The sequence below is a fragment of the Xenopus tropicalis genome, chromosome 8, assembly GCF_000004195.4.
Source record: "Xenopus tropicalis strain Nigerian chromosome 8, UCB_Xtro_10.0, whole genome shotgun sequence".
Lineage (NCBI taxonomy): Eukaryota > Metazoa > Chordata > Amphibia > Anura > Pipidae > Xenopus > Xenopus tropicalis.
This window is the reverse complement of record NC_030684.2, coordinates 47,843,040-47,862,925: the sequence shown is the minus strand read 5'-3', so window position 1 is coordinate 47,862,925 and position 19,886 is coordinate 47,843,040. Positions and strand designations below refer to the sequence as shown.

At 39.7% G+C, this 19,886-nt stretch overlaps 1 protein-coding gene across 1 annotated transcript in view; it reads right to left on the bottom strand.

Annotated features, from left to right (window-relative positions):
• Positions 1-19,886, bottom strand: part of nexmif (neurite extension and migration factor) — a 209,047-nt gene that overhangs the window by 5,174 nt on the left and 183,987 nt on the right. The window contains exon 4 of the mRNA XM_031891314.1: positions 994-1,119. Coding sequence (XP_031747174.1) covers positions 994-1,093 — 100 coding nt within the window. The 5' untranslated portion in view covers positions 1,094-1,119. The remainder of the gene's footprint in view (positions 1-993; positions 1,120-19,886) is intronic.

Below are 19,886 nucleotides of genomic sequence, written 5' to 3'. Positions count from 1 at the left end.
GTAGTCGACTGTCCTCAGCCTGCCTCTTCCAGATCCCACAATATCCTGCCCACGTGATGTCAATAAGGAAAAGAACATTGCAGTGCAATGCATTGTGGGTTATGTAGTTCCTACATTTGGTCTGTAAGCTGTGGGGAATTTGTTACAGATTGTAATCAATGTTTTAGTCCCTTCTCCCCAGCCAGGATTTCAAATAAAGCAGAAAGAGAAGAACTGTTTTGCAGCTGGATTTTAGCAAAAAAAAATGGTATTTATTCATAGTTTTTGAAAAAAACGAATACAGCGATTGGTATATTAGCGGTTTCTGTGTTGTGTGGAGCTTTTTAACAAATGTTTTTTAGAAAGGGGAGTTCCCATTTATCTTTCATTACTGTTTATGCAGGGATGCACCAAGGCATGCTGTGTTAAGAAGCTGTAAGGGTTCATTACCATTACAGCATAGTGCCAATGACATGTGGCTTTAACCCTTCACTTTCCTTTATAATGCTCCGTGATGTCCATGTTTGCACTACTATGGTGCTTGCCAGTTTGCTGTCAGTTATGTGACATACAGAGGTAATTGTGCGAGTTTTGGCTTCCCTATAATATTAAACATGAGGGGAGGACATACTGCAGTGTAGTTGTTCTGTAGCAGAAAAACTGTATGTAACACAGCTCCAGTTGCAGGAATAAAGAGCAAGGGGTCAGATTTACATAGATCCAGTGCCATTCTCATTTGAGGATTTTCTCGCATGCAAGTACATAGGTCACTGTCCCTAGAAAGCAGGAGAAAGCTTTTTCGAGCTATGCTGCTTAAAGAATATAACCTTGTTTTTGCTTGACTTTAACCTTTTATAATATTTTAAAACATGCTGGAACTTGTAATCCAATGAAATTGGAGTACAATTTGGTTGAGAAAGTGTTTAGGTCCCCTTTAACATGTAAGTTTGAGATATGCACAGCTAAAATAATTTAAAATATAAACTATCCCCTTCCAATGTTAGGTGCCTTTACCATTTTCATTTATCCCATTTATAAGAAGGGTGCTGGCTCCTTGTGCAGCGGGCTCTTTTTCTTCCTGGCTGTCCATCAATTTATCGGGGGTGGTGCTCATTCCATAACCCACTGCATGTGTCCAGCCTGTAAAATAAAAAAAGCACTTTATTCCTTGGCCGAGTTAAATGAAAAGCAATTCTGCCTATCTGCATGAAGCAAAATCCTATTAAATAAAGAAGATAAAGCTTTTTACACCGTATCCTTCCATTGCTCCAAAGTGCCATACGTGACTGTAAACTGAAAAGGACTCAAATATTCTGAAATGGATTAACCATTTAAATCATCCTAGGTCCATCTTTTGTGGCTACCCCATTCTTGGTGCCACTTAACCCTGGTCTGGTAGACTCCCCTCCAGTGATACCAATTTAAATGAAAGGCTAATAACCAGTTGTGTATAAGAGCAGGGTGGGTCTGCTGCCAGCTAAGCTTTTGCTCCCTCTGCTTAATGCTCTATCATTGACAGAGTCACTGGTCACTATTATGTTTGCACAGCACAGCATTACATTTCCAAAATGTACGCTAAGCAAACATGAAAGGAACCAATGGCATAATAATGAAAATTCACTATGGTGATTAATTGCTTGCCTTTTTTTTTTACATAAAGCATTTCACATTTTTATATTGTTACTTGGATGTATAAGTTGTCATAATGTTCCCAATGACTGTTCCAAATGGATGTAATGGATAAAAACATGTGACAGGAGAGGAAAGTTGTGATTTTCTTTACTATTTTCCTTGTTATAGGAAGAAACTGTCACTGGTAGCCAATTATTTTAGTGCTTTGCTATGAAATGGGAAGTTCTGTGGGGGGGGGGCTACATTGTAGGTTTTTTCCACTTTTGTGGTAGAGGTCAGCCCCCTTTGCTTCCACAAGAACCACTGCAGTGCATCTGGACTATAATTGGATTCCCTATGGACCTGAGCCCCATGGCCACACCATTGCCGCAAGAGGAGCATGTTTCTAATGGGACACACCACTGTAGGAACTAAAGCAACATTTCCTGCATGACTGCATATATATATGTAGGGACCCATAGGGTTAAGCTCCCTATGGTGTTATCCCTTATTCTTATCTTATCTGTATTGTTATAGGGCAGAGCCCTCTGATATCAGGTTACTGTTATTAGGCTGCCCTCTATAGGTTTAGCCCAGGTTGACCACTCCCCTTGACAGACTATATAATGTCTTGCACAAGGAACTGGCTTCCTCTTTTGGCTGCATGCTGTGTTCTGGACAGATCCCAACTGAGCCTGGACCAGAACATAGGCCCAGAAGCCATTTGTACCCTAGGGGACCACCTACCCTAGTGATAAGTCGGGGACAGGGCCCCGTGAACGAGGTAAAGCCAGCACAGACAGATTCATTTATAGCACCCTCTAGGAGAGGTGATTGTAGTCAGGCTATTTAGCAAGGGCAGTCAATAGCCCCAACCAGGAGTTGTAACAAAGGGTTTAGTCCACCCCGGCTCTGTAGTCGTTCTTTAGGGACCGGTTTTATTAGACGCCAGGTACCAGTGTTAGGAGCTCTCCCCTGGCCGGAACACTCCCTTCTGAAAGGTCTATATCTCAGGTGTCAACTAGTCCTCTGTGCATCCTCCAAGTGGGTTATTCTGTGCCTAAAGTGTCACATCTGCTGTACTATCTGTGACATCATATACTGCTGTGTCTGTGAGTATAACCCTGCTGCACTATTAAGCTGTGCCTTTGTCCAATAAATTGTACTATAGTTCATGAGCAACAACCTTTCTGGCGTCCATTATTCCATCTGCACTACACAAGCTCTTACCTAGTTGTAGTTCAACTACCCCCTCAGCTCCATCAATACCTCCCATATAGCGGAGGCCCACTCCTGTGCATTAAGGTCGCATGTAACACATGCTCTATACCTATCACTAGCCTGGGTTTTGCCATATCATAGCCAAACAAGTGTTACATATATATATAAATTTTCTCCTAATTCAGTTCCAGTTTTTTCCCCATAGATTTCAATGGAGTTTTCACATGATAAAGCATAAATAAATAAAAAATTAAATCTTGAGTTTTCATGCGATAAACCTTTTTCTCGCTTAATTAAATGTGGCCCTTTGTCTGATAACCCTACTTCTAAATGCTGCATCATGGGGAATAAGAAAAACAGCTCTGCTTCATCCAATATCCTTGTTTCCTAAAGTGACTAATGACTCATTATACATTCATTAATCACTGCTAAGTTTATGGTATATTTGTAGAATCCTGGTCAGACTGGCCTGCCGGTGTACCGGGATAAAACCTGGTGGGCCCTGATCCTGCGTGATAGAACACTAGGGGGCTGGACTGCTAAGTATTCACAAGAGAGTGAAAAAAAAAATTGAATAAAGACGAGTCTGGAACCATGTGAAAAACAGAGTTAAAGCAGCATACATAGGATAAATAGGAAGCTTAACATTTGTGGGGAATAGTCACTAGTTTCAGGCAGAAGTATAACAACAGGGGAGGCAGACAAAGGATAAGCCTTGGACACAAGGTAGTAGTTTAGGTGCAGTGTGCAAAACAAATCATCTGCTGCAAAGTGCATGGAGCAGGGATCCTCAAAAATGTAGCTGTGAGACCCAGTCACTTCTAGTTACCCCACTGCTCCATTACTGAATTTTCACCAGGAAAAAAGAGAAATGTATTATTTATATATACTTGTACTCTCTTTCAGCTTTTCAAGATAAGTGCAAACATGGCAGTGATTACTGTAGCAAGCTACTATAGCAGCAGCAGATGAAATAGTGTGAGTTTGATGCACCCTACCCAGTCGGCTTCCCATGTCCCCATATAGAGCTTGCCAGCATCTTGCCTGACATTCTGCATTCTGTTCTGACACCACTCCTCAGCTGACATTTGTAGAATGCCTAGGTCCCTTCCCTTCTACTCTGCCCCTCAACCCCCACCGCGTTAGACAAACCAACGTCATTATGGAAACGTGCTTGGATTTGCAATCAGCCTCCAGGAACAGACTGTAATGCTGCTGCAGCTTCTTTGTGGCACTGACAGTCGGATGAACATAACAAGCATATTAGCACAATGCAAAGTGCACAGGCAAGATGTCGGTGTTGTATTATATATTCATATACAGCCAACCAGGGCTAAGGACTATAGTCTATTCTTCTACGTGCTTGGCTGCCAGCAGAATAGTGCAGAGTATAAACAAAACATATATTCCTTGGCTTTATCACCTTTCCACCTTAGAAAGGCACCTTAAGTTACCATAATATAATATAAGAATACTAACAGACCTCGCTTTTATTCAATATTCTGTATGACTACCCTTGCTTTTATTCCACCCTTTCTATAACATATAAATACGTGAATAACTGAATACCTACATAGCTATTCCTATATACACAGAGGCAAAAGACTTCATACTTTTTTACATCATTTTTCAGCAATAAAATTCTTATTATATTCTACAAACAATCAAGTACAGGGTTTTTCTGGCAACTGCTGATTAGCTCCGAAGTGACAAAAATCATGTTTCATTATGGGTAGGGGCCTCTCTGTATCTAAAGCACTTTCTACATATTTATAGCTGGGGGCATAACATAGTAACATAGTAACATAGTAAGTTGGGTTGAAAAAAGACATATGTCCATCAAGTTCAACCATAATGCCTATATATAACCTGCCTAACTACTAGTTGATCCAGAGGAAGGCAAAAAAACCCCATCTGAAGCCTCTCTAATTTGCCGCAGAGGGGAAAAAATTCCTTCCTGACTCCAAGATGGCAATCGGACCAGTCCCTGGATCAACTAGTACTAAGAGCTATCTCCCCTACCCCTGTATTCCCTCACTTGTACTGAGAGCTATCTCCCCTACCCCTGTATTCCCTCACTTGTACTGAGAGCTATCTCCCCTACCCCTGTATTCCCTCACTTGTACTGAGAGCTATCTCCCATACCCCTGTATTCCCTCACTTGTACTGAGAGCTATCTCCCATAACCCTGTATTCCCTCACTTGTACTGAGAGCTATCTCCCATACCCCTGTATTCCCTCACTTGTACTGAGAGCTATCTCCCATACCCCTGTATTCCCTCACTTGTACTGAGAGCTATCTCCCATAACCCTGTATTCCCTCACTTGTACTGAGAGCTATCTCCCCTACCCCTGTATTCCCTCACTTGTACTAAGAGCTATCTCCCATACCCCTGTATTCCCTCACTTGTACTGAGAGCTATCTCCCCTACCCCTGTATTCCCTCACTTGTACTGAGAGCTATCTCCCCTACCCCTGTATTCCCTCACTTGTACTAAGAGCTATCTCCCATACCCCTGTATTCCCTCACTTGTTCTGAGAGCTATCTCCCCTACCCCTGTATTCCCTCACTTGCTAAGAATCCATCCAGCCCCTTCTTAAAGTTATATAATGTATCAGCCAGCACGACTGATTCGGGGAGGGAATTCCAGAACTTATAAGCTACACTACTCATAACCTGGGAGCAGTGTAGCTTATAACCAGGTATACACAAAATCAATCATTTTTGGAATGACGTAATGATTATCCACCATATATTTGGCAGCATACCAAACTACAACCCTTATTTGTAGAATACAATAAAAATAAATCATCTGTGGCCTTCAGATGTCCATGGCTTTGGGATGAATCTTGAAACAAATTGTCAATTCTGCACCCCTTGGTGCTCTTGAACTTTTGACTGGGTCTAAGAAAATTATTCCTAATGTGAGAATCCTTTAATGCAGTGGTTTGGAAACAATGGGGGATGGTTTGAGGGTAAGATTTGTTAATAATGCCTGCCTGCTCTTCTAGATAAACCTGAAAGCCCATCTAGAAGGTCAGTTAGGATGAGATTTGGAGATTAACACTTAGGGGTATACTTATCATGTGTGAAAAGTGGAGTGAAGCATTACCCCTGATGTTGCCCAGGGCAACCAATCAGCAATTAGATTTCAACAGTTAGAAAACCAAAGCAAAGCATCTTATTGACTGCTATGAGCAACATCACCGGAAATGTTTTACTCCACTTTTTACACAGCATCATACATATACCCCTTAATATCTCCAGCAGATACTCCTGGAATTGTGGCGGAATGACTGATACATCAATATTTCTTATATGTGTAAACTTATTAAAGGAGAATGCAAGTCAAAATATAAAAAGCATACTGCTCAATAGTCCTCACGCCACACTTTTGGCTCACCTGATCAAATATTTACTCAGTCACACTTACTTCACATTTTCTAGAACAGGCAGCCATCTCTAAAAAGGTATTCTCCCTTCCTTTCCCTCCTTGCTTCATACTGCACATGTGTTTCATTCCCTCCCTCCCCCCTCCCCTCTGGCAGATCAGCTTCTGATTGGCTGGTGGGCATGTGTAGCTCAGAACAGGAGACAGGATCAAGTTACACGCATGCTCAGAGAATAGGAAGGCTGCCGCTGGCACCTACAGGAAGGGGAGTGAGATTTCAGTGATGTCACTGTAGGCTTCACACTGCTGTAGGCTGCCAGCACCGTATCTCAGAGAAGCAAGCAGGGATCTGGGAATTTAGATATGCAGTAAGTACTTAAAAAGAATGCCTTTAGACTTACTTTTAATTTATATTAACCTTTCATTGTCCTTTCAGAAATATGGTGCCTTTGAATAATGGTTGGTCCCTCCAAAGGGTCTTGAAACAAAAAAGTAAGGAAAATACTGATATAATAGGAACCTCTGTTATCTCTGAACTGTATTTGATGTTTTTATGTCATTTCATTAAGTATATTTTTTATAGCAAAATCAAAAGCTGGTGGTTGCCTGTTTCTACTCAGCTAATACCCCGAAGGGGTTGTAGTAAAAAATGGCAACAAACGTTGCCACACAACGCTAGGCTTCGATGCATAACAAACGGCGTAATTTTTTTGCAAACTTCTTCTTCCGCCAGAACTTTCCTAAAATAATGGCATAAAATCTGGTGTTTGGATGGCAAAATTCGCCATTTATTTTACGCAGTTTTTTTGGCAAAGTTTAGGCCCCTAATTGTGCAAATATCTCTCCTGTGTGTTTATCATATAATGACTTAGCAAGAGATGGAGTCTCACTGCACATCCCTGGAACATTACGGAATATCAGTCCTTTAATATAACGTTTCAGCCAGTGCTAAATTTAACTTTCAATGCTGCCACTTTGGTTATGCTGCATCCAATGATGTGCCTACACACACTCCAAGTTGAAGCTGTGACCTGTGCCCCCTAACCCCTACCTCATCCTGTCTGAACAAAATGAATCAGGACAAATGATTTGATAACGCTCCCAAATCCCCCAACGCATTTACAGCATATGAGCGCACACATGCCGCTGAATATTATTTTTCCAGCAGCTCATTCATCCGCTTCCCCTCCCTTAAATATCTGCCCCCCACCAAGGCATGGACCTTTGTGGCCTTTCCACGAATCTGCTCTGATTTAACTAAAAGGAGCGATTTTACATAGCGAGAAGGCAGAGGGTCAGCGTTGTTTTTCCGTAGCTACATTTCCCATTAGTGTGCAGCCTTGCCTCCTGCCTGCAGCGTGTAATCGGAGGGCTTGAAGGTAGCACCGAGCTGCCATTCTCCGAGCCAAGTGCAATCTATCATGATTAGCTGGCCGTGCTAAAGAGAACCCTGCTGCAGCAGACGGCAGGTGGGGCTGTAGATCAGAGTTGGCTGAGGCACGCTGAACTATACCAGCTGGCACCAGGCATTCCTCTTTGGTGAGACTTTTCTTTTTCATCCTTGAAGACATCCCTGCGGTTAGAGCAGCGGCCTTCAGATGTTGTACTGCTGCCCACAATATTCCACTTGGGACAAACTAAAACAACCATGTCTGTGCCAAGCTTAGAACGATAAAATAATCCTACAGGGCGCACTCTTCCTCCTGACCAATTTAACGGAAAAATGGAAAAAAATCATTTTGATCAGAGGGAATGTAGCTAAAAAACCTAGGCTTCTATATCCTTATGCCACTCTACAATTAAGGAAATGATTTTGCGTGGTTCAGGAGTGACATGGGTCCATACATCTAAACAAATCCAAATTACATTTAGACCATAATTCATCTCACCTTGGCACCCAAAACCTATCATTTAATTACCCCTTGTTTTATTACCCTTTTTTGAGTCTACAGATTGTGAAAAAAATGCTACATTTGGTAAATTCTAACTTTGATTGTCCTATTAAATGCCACATCAACTTCTCAACAACGTTTTCCTGGGTGTACAAAGAATCTACCTACAAAATGTGCTTTAGTACAATGCTCTGCACCCCAATACTGGAAAGACACCTCTTTAAAATCCCTCTGATCTATAATATTACAAAGTATTTTATTTGGCTGTTTGAAAACATCGGTTGAGGATGAACACATTTGCCCTTTAATGGTTAAACTGTAATGCATGAGAAAGAAGCATGGCAATCCTGAAAGTCACAGAATCACTGGGTTCCTTCACAGTTATGCACGTTTGGTAATGCCATTAACAGATCGGCCTATCTGTCAGTTATTATGCTCTCGTAACCGCTGCGCATGAACTGCAGAGTGGAGATATGAAAAGGAGCAAATATATAATCCCATTTCTGGAACAGCAATGCCTGTCTTCGCTTGCTGCCAAAAGGAATTAAATTCAGTTAAGAATAGTTTTTACAGAATTTGAAATAAGATACAGACATTATTTCCAGTATAGATCTATACTTTTCCAACCTTATGCTAGCAGGCCTTATGCTAAACAGCTACACATATCTCCCAACTGTCCCGTTTTTTAGCGGGACATTCGTGATTTTGAGCTCAGTCCAAAGCCCCAGATTGTTTCTGAAGAGTCCCTCACTACACGCTAAAAAAAAGATACAATTTCTCTCAAACTTAATTAAAAAAGTAGCTTTTGGCAGAGACCCCAGAAAAGTTAACAAGCTACATCTGCACTGAGATACAATTGTAATTAATAAGCTAAATACGTCTCTGGGGGGAACTCAGGCTTGCAGCTTAAGGGGCAATTTCACCTTTTTTTTGCAAAACTATAATAACACATAAAACGAACCCCAAACCCCCAGAAATGTGTTCAAACTTTAAATAACCTGACACATTTTGTAGAATGGGTGTGATATTTAGGGGGTGTGGTTAGAAAAATGGGCATGGTAATTCTTTTTGTCGCTCTTAACATTTTTCAAATGTTGGGAGGTATGCGTACAGCCATGAAAATTCATGACACCACACCCCAAGTGACACCCACAACCAAGACCCACATACCCTGTATATGGGAATATGATGGCCTCCAAGTCATAGCCTTTAATCATTTCATTTTATTATCCAAGCTCTTTGGTCTGGGTTAGATGGACCTACCAATATTTCCAAACTATGATTTAGCAAGACATATAGCTAGCATGGCTCAGCATGTGACCACATCTGACTCCATTTAAATACAGTACATCCTAATGAAGCTTTTTCTCCATTATATACTTGGTCATGCTGTGGCCTTTGTGTGACCGCCACAAGGTGTAATATCTCAGGGTTTACACCATCAGTAGGTAACCAGTGTGCTCTGTATTCTGAAAGCATATATTCCTGTCAGGCAGTTGGGAGTGGTACAATGGTGTTTCCCAGTTTACAGGAGAAGCTATATGGCTAAGTCTTTAAAAAGAAAGCTAAGAATAAAAATCTACTTTACAGATTAAAAAAATGACTTAAAGAAAGTTCTGTGATTGATAAGACATGTAACTTGCAAGCTGGTCCTGCATATAAATACATGATGACATTATTAGCACACTGCGCTTGGTGAGTCACGTGGCACTATATGCCAGGCTTTGCACAAGGGTCATTTGATCCCTCCTACTCACAAGCGACTCGCAGAGGAAGGTGGCAAGCTGCCCGCGCACGGCTATTACACGAGTAATGAGCCCAGGCAGATTGAGCAGTCATGACAAATGACATGATCAGGTCATCAGAAGCCTGCTGGATTATTGCTTCCACTAGTCAAGGCATACAGATTCCAAAGCTCTGCTGAGAGGCAGCTCCGTCACACAGAGACTCAAGCAGTGCTGTTAAATTAAGATTTATTGAGATTTGCAAAGAGGGAAAAATAGAAATATATATAGTACATCTGCGGCTGATGAAATGATTCATTTCTGATTTAAGCTGAGAGTGCGGAGGAATTAACCCCTTCCCTACGCCTCTTTTTCATCAACCACTTTTTTTTTCTCTGCGCCTTGTCTCTTAAAACCAAACAGGCTGACCTGACATTTACCATGCAATCCTAGGGCTTCATTCTGACAGAAGGTTCACCTTCAACCTCCCCCCCAGTAATATGCAATGGAACGCCTGCTGTTAATAACTGCTTACTCTTGACCTTTAGAGGGAGCTCTTGCCCAAGTGTCCCTCCTATGTGCGGATTCAGAAAACAATTAGCCGTAGATGGGGATATGGATGATAAACAGAATAATTTGCATTAAAAAAAATCCTCTGGCACTGATCTGTTGAAGTAGTGCTAATGCATATCTCTTTAATTACCCTTTATATACTGTAGACAGATATTAAAGGTTATCTTCTGTGCAATTATTTCACCGTTCAGCGTCCAGACAATTTCAATAAAAATTATCTTCAATTTGTAAATACCTTTTTTTTTGTTAACTAAATATATTGCGGTGACCCTTTTGTCTAATGGTATTCTGGAAAGCTCTTGAGATATAATGAGAGGTATGAGGATGAATAATGGCGCAATGAAGTGAGTTGTATGTGTATTTTCCTGTACAGGTATGGGACCTATTATCCAGAATGCTCGGGACCTGGGGTTTTCCGGATAAGGGATCTTTCTGTAATATATATGTCCATAACTTAAGTCTGCTAAAATTAATTTAAATATTGAATAAACCCACTAGGCTTGTTTTGTCCACAATAAGGGGTAATTATATCTTAGTTAGGATCAAGTACATGGTTCTGTTTTATTATTACAGAGTAAAGATTAGAAAATTAGAATTATTTGCTTATAATAGAGTCTATGGGACATGGCCTTTCTGTAATTCAGAACTTTCTGAATAAGGGGTTTCCGGATAAGGGATCCCATACCTGTACATGAGAATAGCACTTGGCCACTTGTACCAATGATATTACTTCAGAGTGTGCACCCAATAGGCTACAGCTAATAATGATGTCATGAATTAATTGTGTCTAAACTTTGGGATGGAATGGTTCCATCATGCCATGGAGGTACAAACGTGCATAAACCAATACAAAGCAACCCAAAAGCCATCATTCGTATGCACTTTTATAAGAAAGCATGCATTGCCTCAGCAGCCAAATGGTATATTGTTACAGCCACCAGCCTTAAGTTTCAGCATCCCTATAACAGTAATGATTCTGGCCTTCACAGTTGTGCACAGGGGGTCAAGATCTTGGATTATGTTAGAAGTGTCCGTGACACTGCGCATGCTCAGTGTGCTCTGAGAAGTTAAGCTTAGAGGTAATTGCAAATTATCAAGCTGAAAATTAGGTTGGTCAGTCATATAAGCTGATACTACAGGGCTGCTTATTAAATTCTGATGCAGACAGCACTCATGTGAATTGTAAACATGAGAATTAACTACTAATCAGCCTTGTATTGTGACATTTACATTCAATAAATACAGTATAGCATAAGTAGACCTTTTCTGAAAATATAGCAGCGTTCCTATATTGTTATGTTTCTTTTCCTATTTATAACATTGGTATAATTTGTAAAAGCCCAGACTGGTGAAAAAGGTGGAAACCCTAATTGAGAGTTGATTCTTATCCCTGCTAAAGGGGTGGGGTTGCCTTGGGCTGGTACAGAACCCAAAAACATAATATGTGGCAGGTGTACCCTATTTCTTTAATTTAGTTGGTTTCAGGACCTATATTAATAGCTTATTATTTTCATTTTACTTAGAACAGAACAATCAGAACTTTATAACAGGCTGACCATTTGGCATTCCAGTGTTTAAAATCAATCAGAATAAAAAAACTAAAAAACCTAGTTCCAGTGATAACAAAATTGTTTTACAATCACTGGCATTAAGTTTCTTTAGAAGATTATGGTGATGGTGCTGGTTGGCCTGGCCTGCCAGCGTACCAGGGGACCTCCTTGTGGGTCCAAGCCAAATTCCATCAACCCTTTACAATTTCTAGCATAGGCCTATATAACACCTGTCATTTTTACTACTATAGACATCTATTTTCTGTGTCCGTGGACCCTGATGTAAACTTCTCTGGTGGGCCTAGAATGCCCAGTCAAACATGGATGGAAAAGAAATAGGTCTGATTCACTGAGACTATAAAACCTATTTAGGGAGAATGATGGGTTTCATATGAAGCACTAAATAGAGCTTTGAGTAGTCAACATGCAAGTAACAGAGCTTTAACCTATTGTTAAATGTCTGGTTTTCAGCTCAACTCTAGGCCACTATGGAATCTACCATTATTAAACAGAAATAAGACTGGCAGTAATCATTGCTAATATTGTGTGCTATTTCGTTTAGAGTGATCTCAAGGTGTATGATGGCTTGGGGTGGTGGTAATAAGCAAAATAAAATCTGTTCTCTGAGACGTATCCTCTCCTAGATGATGCTTTTCTCTTTCTCAGATGAAGGTAATTTCAACCCATCAATTAGTGTGGGTATTTTTATAACAAGGAAAGTAATATGATGGAGTTCCTTGGGACCGTATGCCTTCTGAGATTCTAAGGTGATACACTCAGAGATAATAACCTTGATTGCCGAGCCGTGTGTTTTGAATAATTCCAAATGAGAAAATTCCTAATTTTGCTATTGTTTTTGTTACTAATCTAGTATTATTAAAAGTGTGACAATGAAAAAGGAATACATTACATTACAGAATTTTCATTAGAGTACATAAAATGCTTACGGCAAACGAGACTAAATGGCCTACATATATATTACTAATCTCCACTAACATTACGTTAATACACTTTGTAATGCATGAGTAATAGCAGCACTGTTTTATTGTCCTATAAAATATTATTTGTATAACTGTTCTTTATGAGGTCACAGCTGAGGGAGTATAGAAATATTATTTGACATTACTCACATATTTTCAGGAATAATTCCACCCCAACCAAAGGTATAAAATTAGGCATCTTGCAGCAGGGTCCTACTGCCTATACAGAGTACCAGGGGTCTCCCAGTCAGCCCAATAGGTGGCATGAAGATTTAGGTGTGGCCTCCACAAAAAGGGACCAGCTGCTATATATTTTTATATCATTTCACATTATCCAATGGAAAACCTTTAAGTTGGCAGCCTCCCCAAACAAAAATGTCAACATCCTCTCTTAGTGGGCCCAGACCCTTGTAGAAAACTTTCCATAAGCCCGTTCTCAAGCAATAAGGAGCATGTCTGTATGGGTTTCCTCCAGGCACTCCATTCCAAAAAACATACAGGCAAGCAGGCCCGGACTGGCAATCTGTGGATTCAGGCAAATGCCAGAGGGGCTGCTGTAAGATACCATAGACAGACAAGATCTGTACAGAGCTATGGAATATGTCAGCACTATATAAATAGTCAATAAGGATAATAATACAATAATATATATGGTGTATTGGTAGATTATATTAATAAATTAATTACCTATTTAACCTAATTCATTTTATAATGTCCTTGTGTTTAAATCTTCTAAAACTGTTATAAGTTCATCAGTATCTTACAGTTAAGTCACCCCATATATAGTCTAGCATTAACCTACCCCCAGCTAACACACACAGGGACATGAAACAGAGATGTACAACATGTGTTCTCTGTGTTCCTCAAAAGCACCAAGTGACAGCTGAGAGATGGGGAATTCTGGGATCTGCAGATCACACTATGGCTAAAGGACCTAAGGTTGGATATTGCTGGAATATCACATCAAATTCCTCTAACCTGTATAACAGTGTAAGAATACATTTTACATGACTTTAAACAGTAAGTAATGCTCAGTTGATTTTTACCAAGCTATAAACAGGAGACTCAGCAATTTCCAGTATCTGCAAACCTACTGGCTATATGCCTCACTAATGTGTTTACATTCTCAATGGTCAAGGCCAATTAGCCTATGAAATGCTGACTGCTAATATGAGATTTAGACATGAGAAAATATAAACCAATTCCATAGCTGGTTAATTAGGGTTAGTTTTATTATATTTTCAGTAATGTTATTTAAGTTTCCTTGGATGGTTGAACTGACGAACATGGCCCAAGACCATACGTGTTAAGTTACTAAAATCCCTCCCATATGTAATTGTGCCACTCTTAGTTTATATAGTGAGCCACCTTTCCTTTATATGACTTTCAGGGTCAAGTCATGAGGGTCATTTATCATCATTGGGCAAATTTGCCCATGAGCAGTAACCCATGGCAACCAATCAAACTGTTGCATTCATTGTTTTACCTGCAGCTGGCTGAAAAAAGGCAATCACTGATTGGATGCTATGGATTACTACCCATGGGCCGTTTTGCCCAGTTTTGATAAATGAGCCCCAATGTCTTACATTTCAATTAAAAAATGGGTTAATGAATGCAACACATGAAGGATATCTGCCACAATTATTGGATAGAAAGATCTGGTTGGTCAGTTCAAATAAATCATTTTTGTTTTCTGTTTCTAATAATCAAGAAACAGCAGTTGTTGGTCACCTATTTAAAAATAAGCAACTAATTAACTGTAAGGGGATACTTGACCTGTACCTTTTATTACATTCACCTAATTGGATATTAACGGTCGACAGCAATAAGGATACTCAAAGCATCTCAGATAATGAGAGTACGTCATTGTTTGTAGTGGGTTATAGAATTGGGGAGACTTGGCCTGTGTTTGTTTATTATTCACTAAATAATCTTTGTGCTCTCTTTTAATAGGAAATAAAACACAGATAAACTGAATAAGTTATATTCCTTCCATTATTATTACCTCCCTTATTACCTACCTTTTCTGTTCAAGCCCCCTTACAGGTCCTGGTTATAGAACATCTAGCACTGGGAATATGTTTTCACCCCAAATGTCACGCTAAATTACCTTTAAACTGGGCTTTCATGTGTATCTAGAAGAACAAACAGGCATTTTCCCCAAATCCCACTCTAACTGACCTTCAAACTTGGCTTTTGAGTGTATTTAGGAGAAGAAGTAAGATTTCTCCCCAAATATCACCCTTACAGGCCTTCAGGGCTGAGCCCCCAGCCACTGCTCCAAGACTGCACAAGACAGGCAGGCCCATAGTTTGGGAACCACTGCTGTAAAGTGCTGTGTGCATATGCTGAGCTGTAAAGACACACACATACGTAAGTGAAAGAAGGATTTACAGGCAAGAAGAAGCTCATTTTAATTACAAAGGGCTTCCCAAGCAGGGAAGGAGATTTCTCCTTTAAGGCTAATCCATTGTCACACTATGTATTGGAAGGCAGCCTGCAGATCCCTAGGGAGCTAAGGTACATGCATATGTCCTTCCACAGCATCTGTCTAGGCCTGTCAAAGTGTCAGCTCTTCAGTGTGTTTACTGACCCTAATAATATATGCAGTGATAGGAATGTGTGCTTCAGTGCAGGTGCTGCTATCAACAAGATGTTAAGAGCAAGCTCAATAAAGTGAGAACAGTGGCAGTCAATGAGAGAGTGTTCATAAAAGTGAGGGGGGGTAAAAATCTGGAGCAAGAGAAAGAAGGAAAAGAAAAGCTTATTTAGAAAAGAATGGATACATTTGCTGAATGTATTCTGTGTTATTTGGATATTCTGCACTGTATATTGCATGCTACATGGCAGCAACCAGAAGGAAAATATTGGCTTCCTAATGCTAATAATCAGATTTGGAATTAATTTAATATATAAATGTAACAGCACCCATTTATCAATACTGGGCAAATATATACCTGGGCAGTAACCCATATCAACCAATCACTGAATCACTGATTCAGCAGCAGGTAAAACGATAAAGGCAAAAACGTGATTGGTTGCCATGGGTCATATTTACAGTCCAGGTGCTAATTTGCCCAATGATGATAGAGGAGCCCCTAACTAAAGTCACAATTTTGGTTTAATAATTAAAAATAATAAAAATAATAAAAATCTAGCGATTAGGAGGGTTTATTAATACTCTACTGAGGCTTCATAAAATATTCACAATTTTGTGACATACCAAAAATGATTTAAGCCAGTAAACTGCTGCAGAATGCATTGCTATTTCAGGGGCTGAGTAAGGAAAACAAGTAGCAATGTGATTACATAGAGCACAATGCTTTTAAACTAAAAATATGAAAAATAACTGAAAGATGATTAAGAAACAGATCTGAAAAAGAAATGTCCTTTCTACATGGCCTGAAAGCGCTGCCTAAGGTCCTGAACTAGTCAATACTGCTCCCACCTGCGGCTCCCCCTCTTGACATGAGGCATTAATTGCGGTACACAGGAGGGCTTGCAGTATATAGCAGCAGCGCTCTGCCTACTGTACAGTACATCAAAGGGAGAGCATCTCATACAACCAATTATTGTATAAAGCTCAAAGGCTGCTATGCACATATGGTCTTCTTTTTCATCTTCGCTGCATTGTGCACCCTCATTTGCTCCTTTTATACGAATTCAGCTGTGAGAGGAGAGCAAGGCCAGTTGTGGATGATAGCAGGGATATTCTAGTGCAATATCTTAGAGGCAACTTGGGCTGTGCTTTGGATATACCCATCATGCCTTTGCATGCAGCAGTTTTAATAGGTAATGGAAGAGTTAACACCAGTTTTAACAGCACACTGAATTATTTCTGCTGCCAACCATCCATGGTCACTTTATCAAGATGAACAACCCATTACACATAAAGATAGAGATAGAGACCTCAGTTAAGTCTTGTTCCTTGACATCTCAACTAATAAATCCTGAGGAAGGAGCCAATTCATTTCTGCACAGATAAACACAGAGAGGTGTGTGAGCCCATTGTGCCTGATCCCTAAATCCTTTAGTTCATGGGGGAAAATAGGTTTGCTGTAGAAGGGATATAAATCTGCCTCTAGGGAACACAAAGGCTCTTAATAAGGTTGTGAATGGAGAGTTATATGCAGTCACTTATGGAGAGGAAACACTCAAAGAGCTGTGTAAATTTCTGCTGGTTCTGTGGCACAGACAGAGTGATACTTTTTCATAGGAAAAGCTAACAATAACAGGGTTAGTTGGAATCATGCCATATTTGAGGCTAACATCAACATCAATTTATTTGTCATGCCAGGAGGTATGGCTATCCTTCCGTAGGGGGTGAAACAGCAAAAGACAAAAGATGTTCCATTCCCTGTTGGCTGCTCATCTGAATCAAGGTTCCTAGCCAGTCAACAAAAAGCAATACTAGAGTCTCTTTGCCCAATTACTTTCAAGTAGTGACCCCGGTGCCACCAACTGGATAGCTATGTGACAGCTATGAATAACCCTTAGTGATGTCATCAGTTATTAACATTGCTTAGTGATGTCAATTTTGCCACATGAAAATAAAAATGGTAAAATATACAGATATCAAAAGTTATCTTGGGGCTCCAGAAGGTATAAAACCCTGTGACTTCATGCTTCTAAGGAGCTCCCTCTGTGATTTCCAATATCTTGTTTATGTTACAGTAGCAAGTACTCGCTGTTGTATTATATATATTGGGAAACTACTTCAGACAGACGTGCATCGCAATGTGTTTGGGTCATGAAAGAAAGACGAGATTCAAGCAAGCCTAAAGGCTTTCATGTAGTTCTACAGAGGGACGATTGCACAGAAATAAGGTATTTCTATTTGCCAGCATGTTGCGTGTACCTGTGCCTACTCCGTTCTACAGGAAGCCATTAGTGTATACAGTGCGCCGTATAAAGTGGTGTGCCCTACTTAGTAAGTGCAAGGAGTTACAATACAAGGCAAGTGTGCCGCTATGTTTCTGCTTCTGTGCTGAATGAATACAGCAGTTTTCAATCACAGTTATAAAGAAGACAAAAAAAAAAGAGAGAGAGGAATGTGCAGAGAGAAAGACCTCTGAGAATGGCAAATCTATACAGCACAAGAGCTCTCAGAAGATTGGGGCCACTGCAACTGATAGGAAAAGTGTATCATTTAACACTTCTCAAACACACATAAAGCAGCTGGATGTGACAAAGTACTGAGTCTACAAGATAACACACAGCTTTCAGCTGAACGTTACAACACATGCCATGTACAAACAGGGTTTATTGCCTCTTCAATTAGGCTTTTTATCAGTGGGGGCTGTCTCATGAAAGCATTATGCAGACCCCACTGACAGTTATAAAGGCAAACAAGCAGTGGTGTACAGTATGCTACTGTAATGCACAAAAGCCTTGAATAACTTGTATATAATAACAATAGGAAAAGTGCATCATTTAACACTTTTTACCAAAAGCATTATGCAGACCCTACTGACACTTATAAAGGCAAACATGCTACTGTAATACATAAAAGCCTTGAATAACTTGTCTATTATATAAAATATAGGATCCCCTATAACTTATGAGGATATAAGAAGTCATCTTGGAGTTCCTGAACCCATATGAAGGTGTCATTACATGGAATAACTTGGTGGCTTATAATATCCTTCTATTTTCCAGAAGGGGTTATATAATTTCCTGTTTACGACTAATATTAAAAAATAAATGAAAGAACCCACATTTTGTATGTTTTTCCATTAAAGGAATATAAGTGGCAAATACAGGTTCATAGTTGACTCTTTTAAAGTGATACTGGCACATGCTATAGTCATTAATGTAACTGTCCTGCTATTAGTCTATGCCAATATGTACTATATTTTAGACTATGCTACTATATATTTTGCCACTATGCCTACTGATACCATAGCTACGAGTACTGGCTGGCTATAGTAAGGGTTTTTTACCCCCCAACAACATTACCAATTAAACCAGTTTGTGTGAAGCTACGAATCTCCATGTTTTACACATGTTTATATAGATAGTTCATATTAATAACAACAAAATAACTAAATGAAATGAGTCACTTTCATTCATGGTAAAATTATCATTGTGTGTTCATTTAAATTAAAGCCTGCCCTGTCATATTGCTCAAGTGACATGATGCTGTGAAGAGAAATGTGTTATCTAGCAGACATTTCATAGAGCTCTCCATTATGTTACAGTCTTGTTTTATGACAGAAATAATTCAGGTGTCAAAAATTGCTATAACACAAACAGACACAAAGCCTCTTTGTGACACAGTAACACCCTTGTGATAAATATTAATATATAATGCAGCAGAGCCGTGAATATATTGTGAAATATATTCTTATCAACACTGCTTAGTGATGTCATTTGTTAGTCACCTGACTCACTGAAACATGTATATAACATAATACTCATATGCCCATTATAGTGAAATATAAGTATATTAAAAATCACCTCTGTCTGGTTTAAAACATCCTGCCCAGTTTTTAAAGTTTAAAAAAAATGACCACATTTTGCAAGCAGTGCTGGCGTCATAGCCACTCCCCTGGCATCACAGACACACCCCCAATTCATAGCCTCGCCCTCTGACATCATCAACCTGCCCCTTTGTCTGGATTTTAATGCCGGCGAAGGTGGCAACCCTAATGCTAGTAGTCAGCCCTAATGCTGTAGCCAAAATCTTGTTGCTAGGGTACATGTATTGTTCCTGTTATCCAGAATACTCAGGACCTGGGGGATAACAAATCTATTTGTAATTTGGATTTCCATACCTTAAGTCTACTAAAAAATTATTTAAATATAAATTAAAGCCAACAGGATTCTTTTGCCTCCAATAAGGATGAATTATATCTCAGTTGGGATCAAGTACACGGTACTATTTTATTATTACAGAAGAAAAAGAAATAATTTCTAAATTATTTCCTTATAAAGGAGTGTATAAGAGAAGGCCTTACCATAA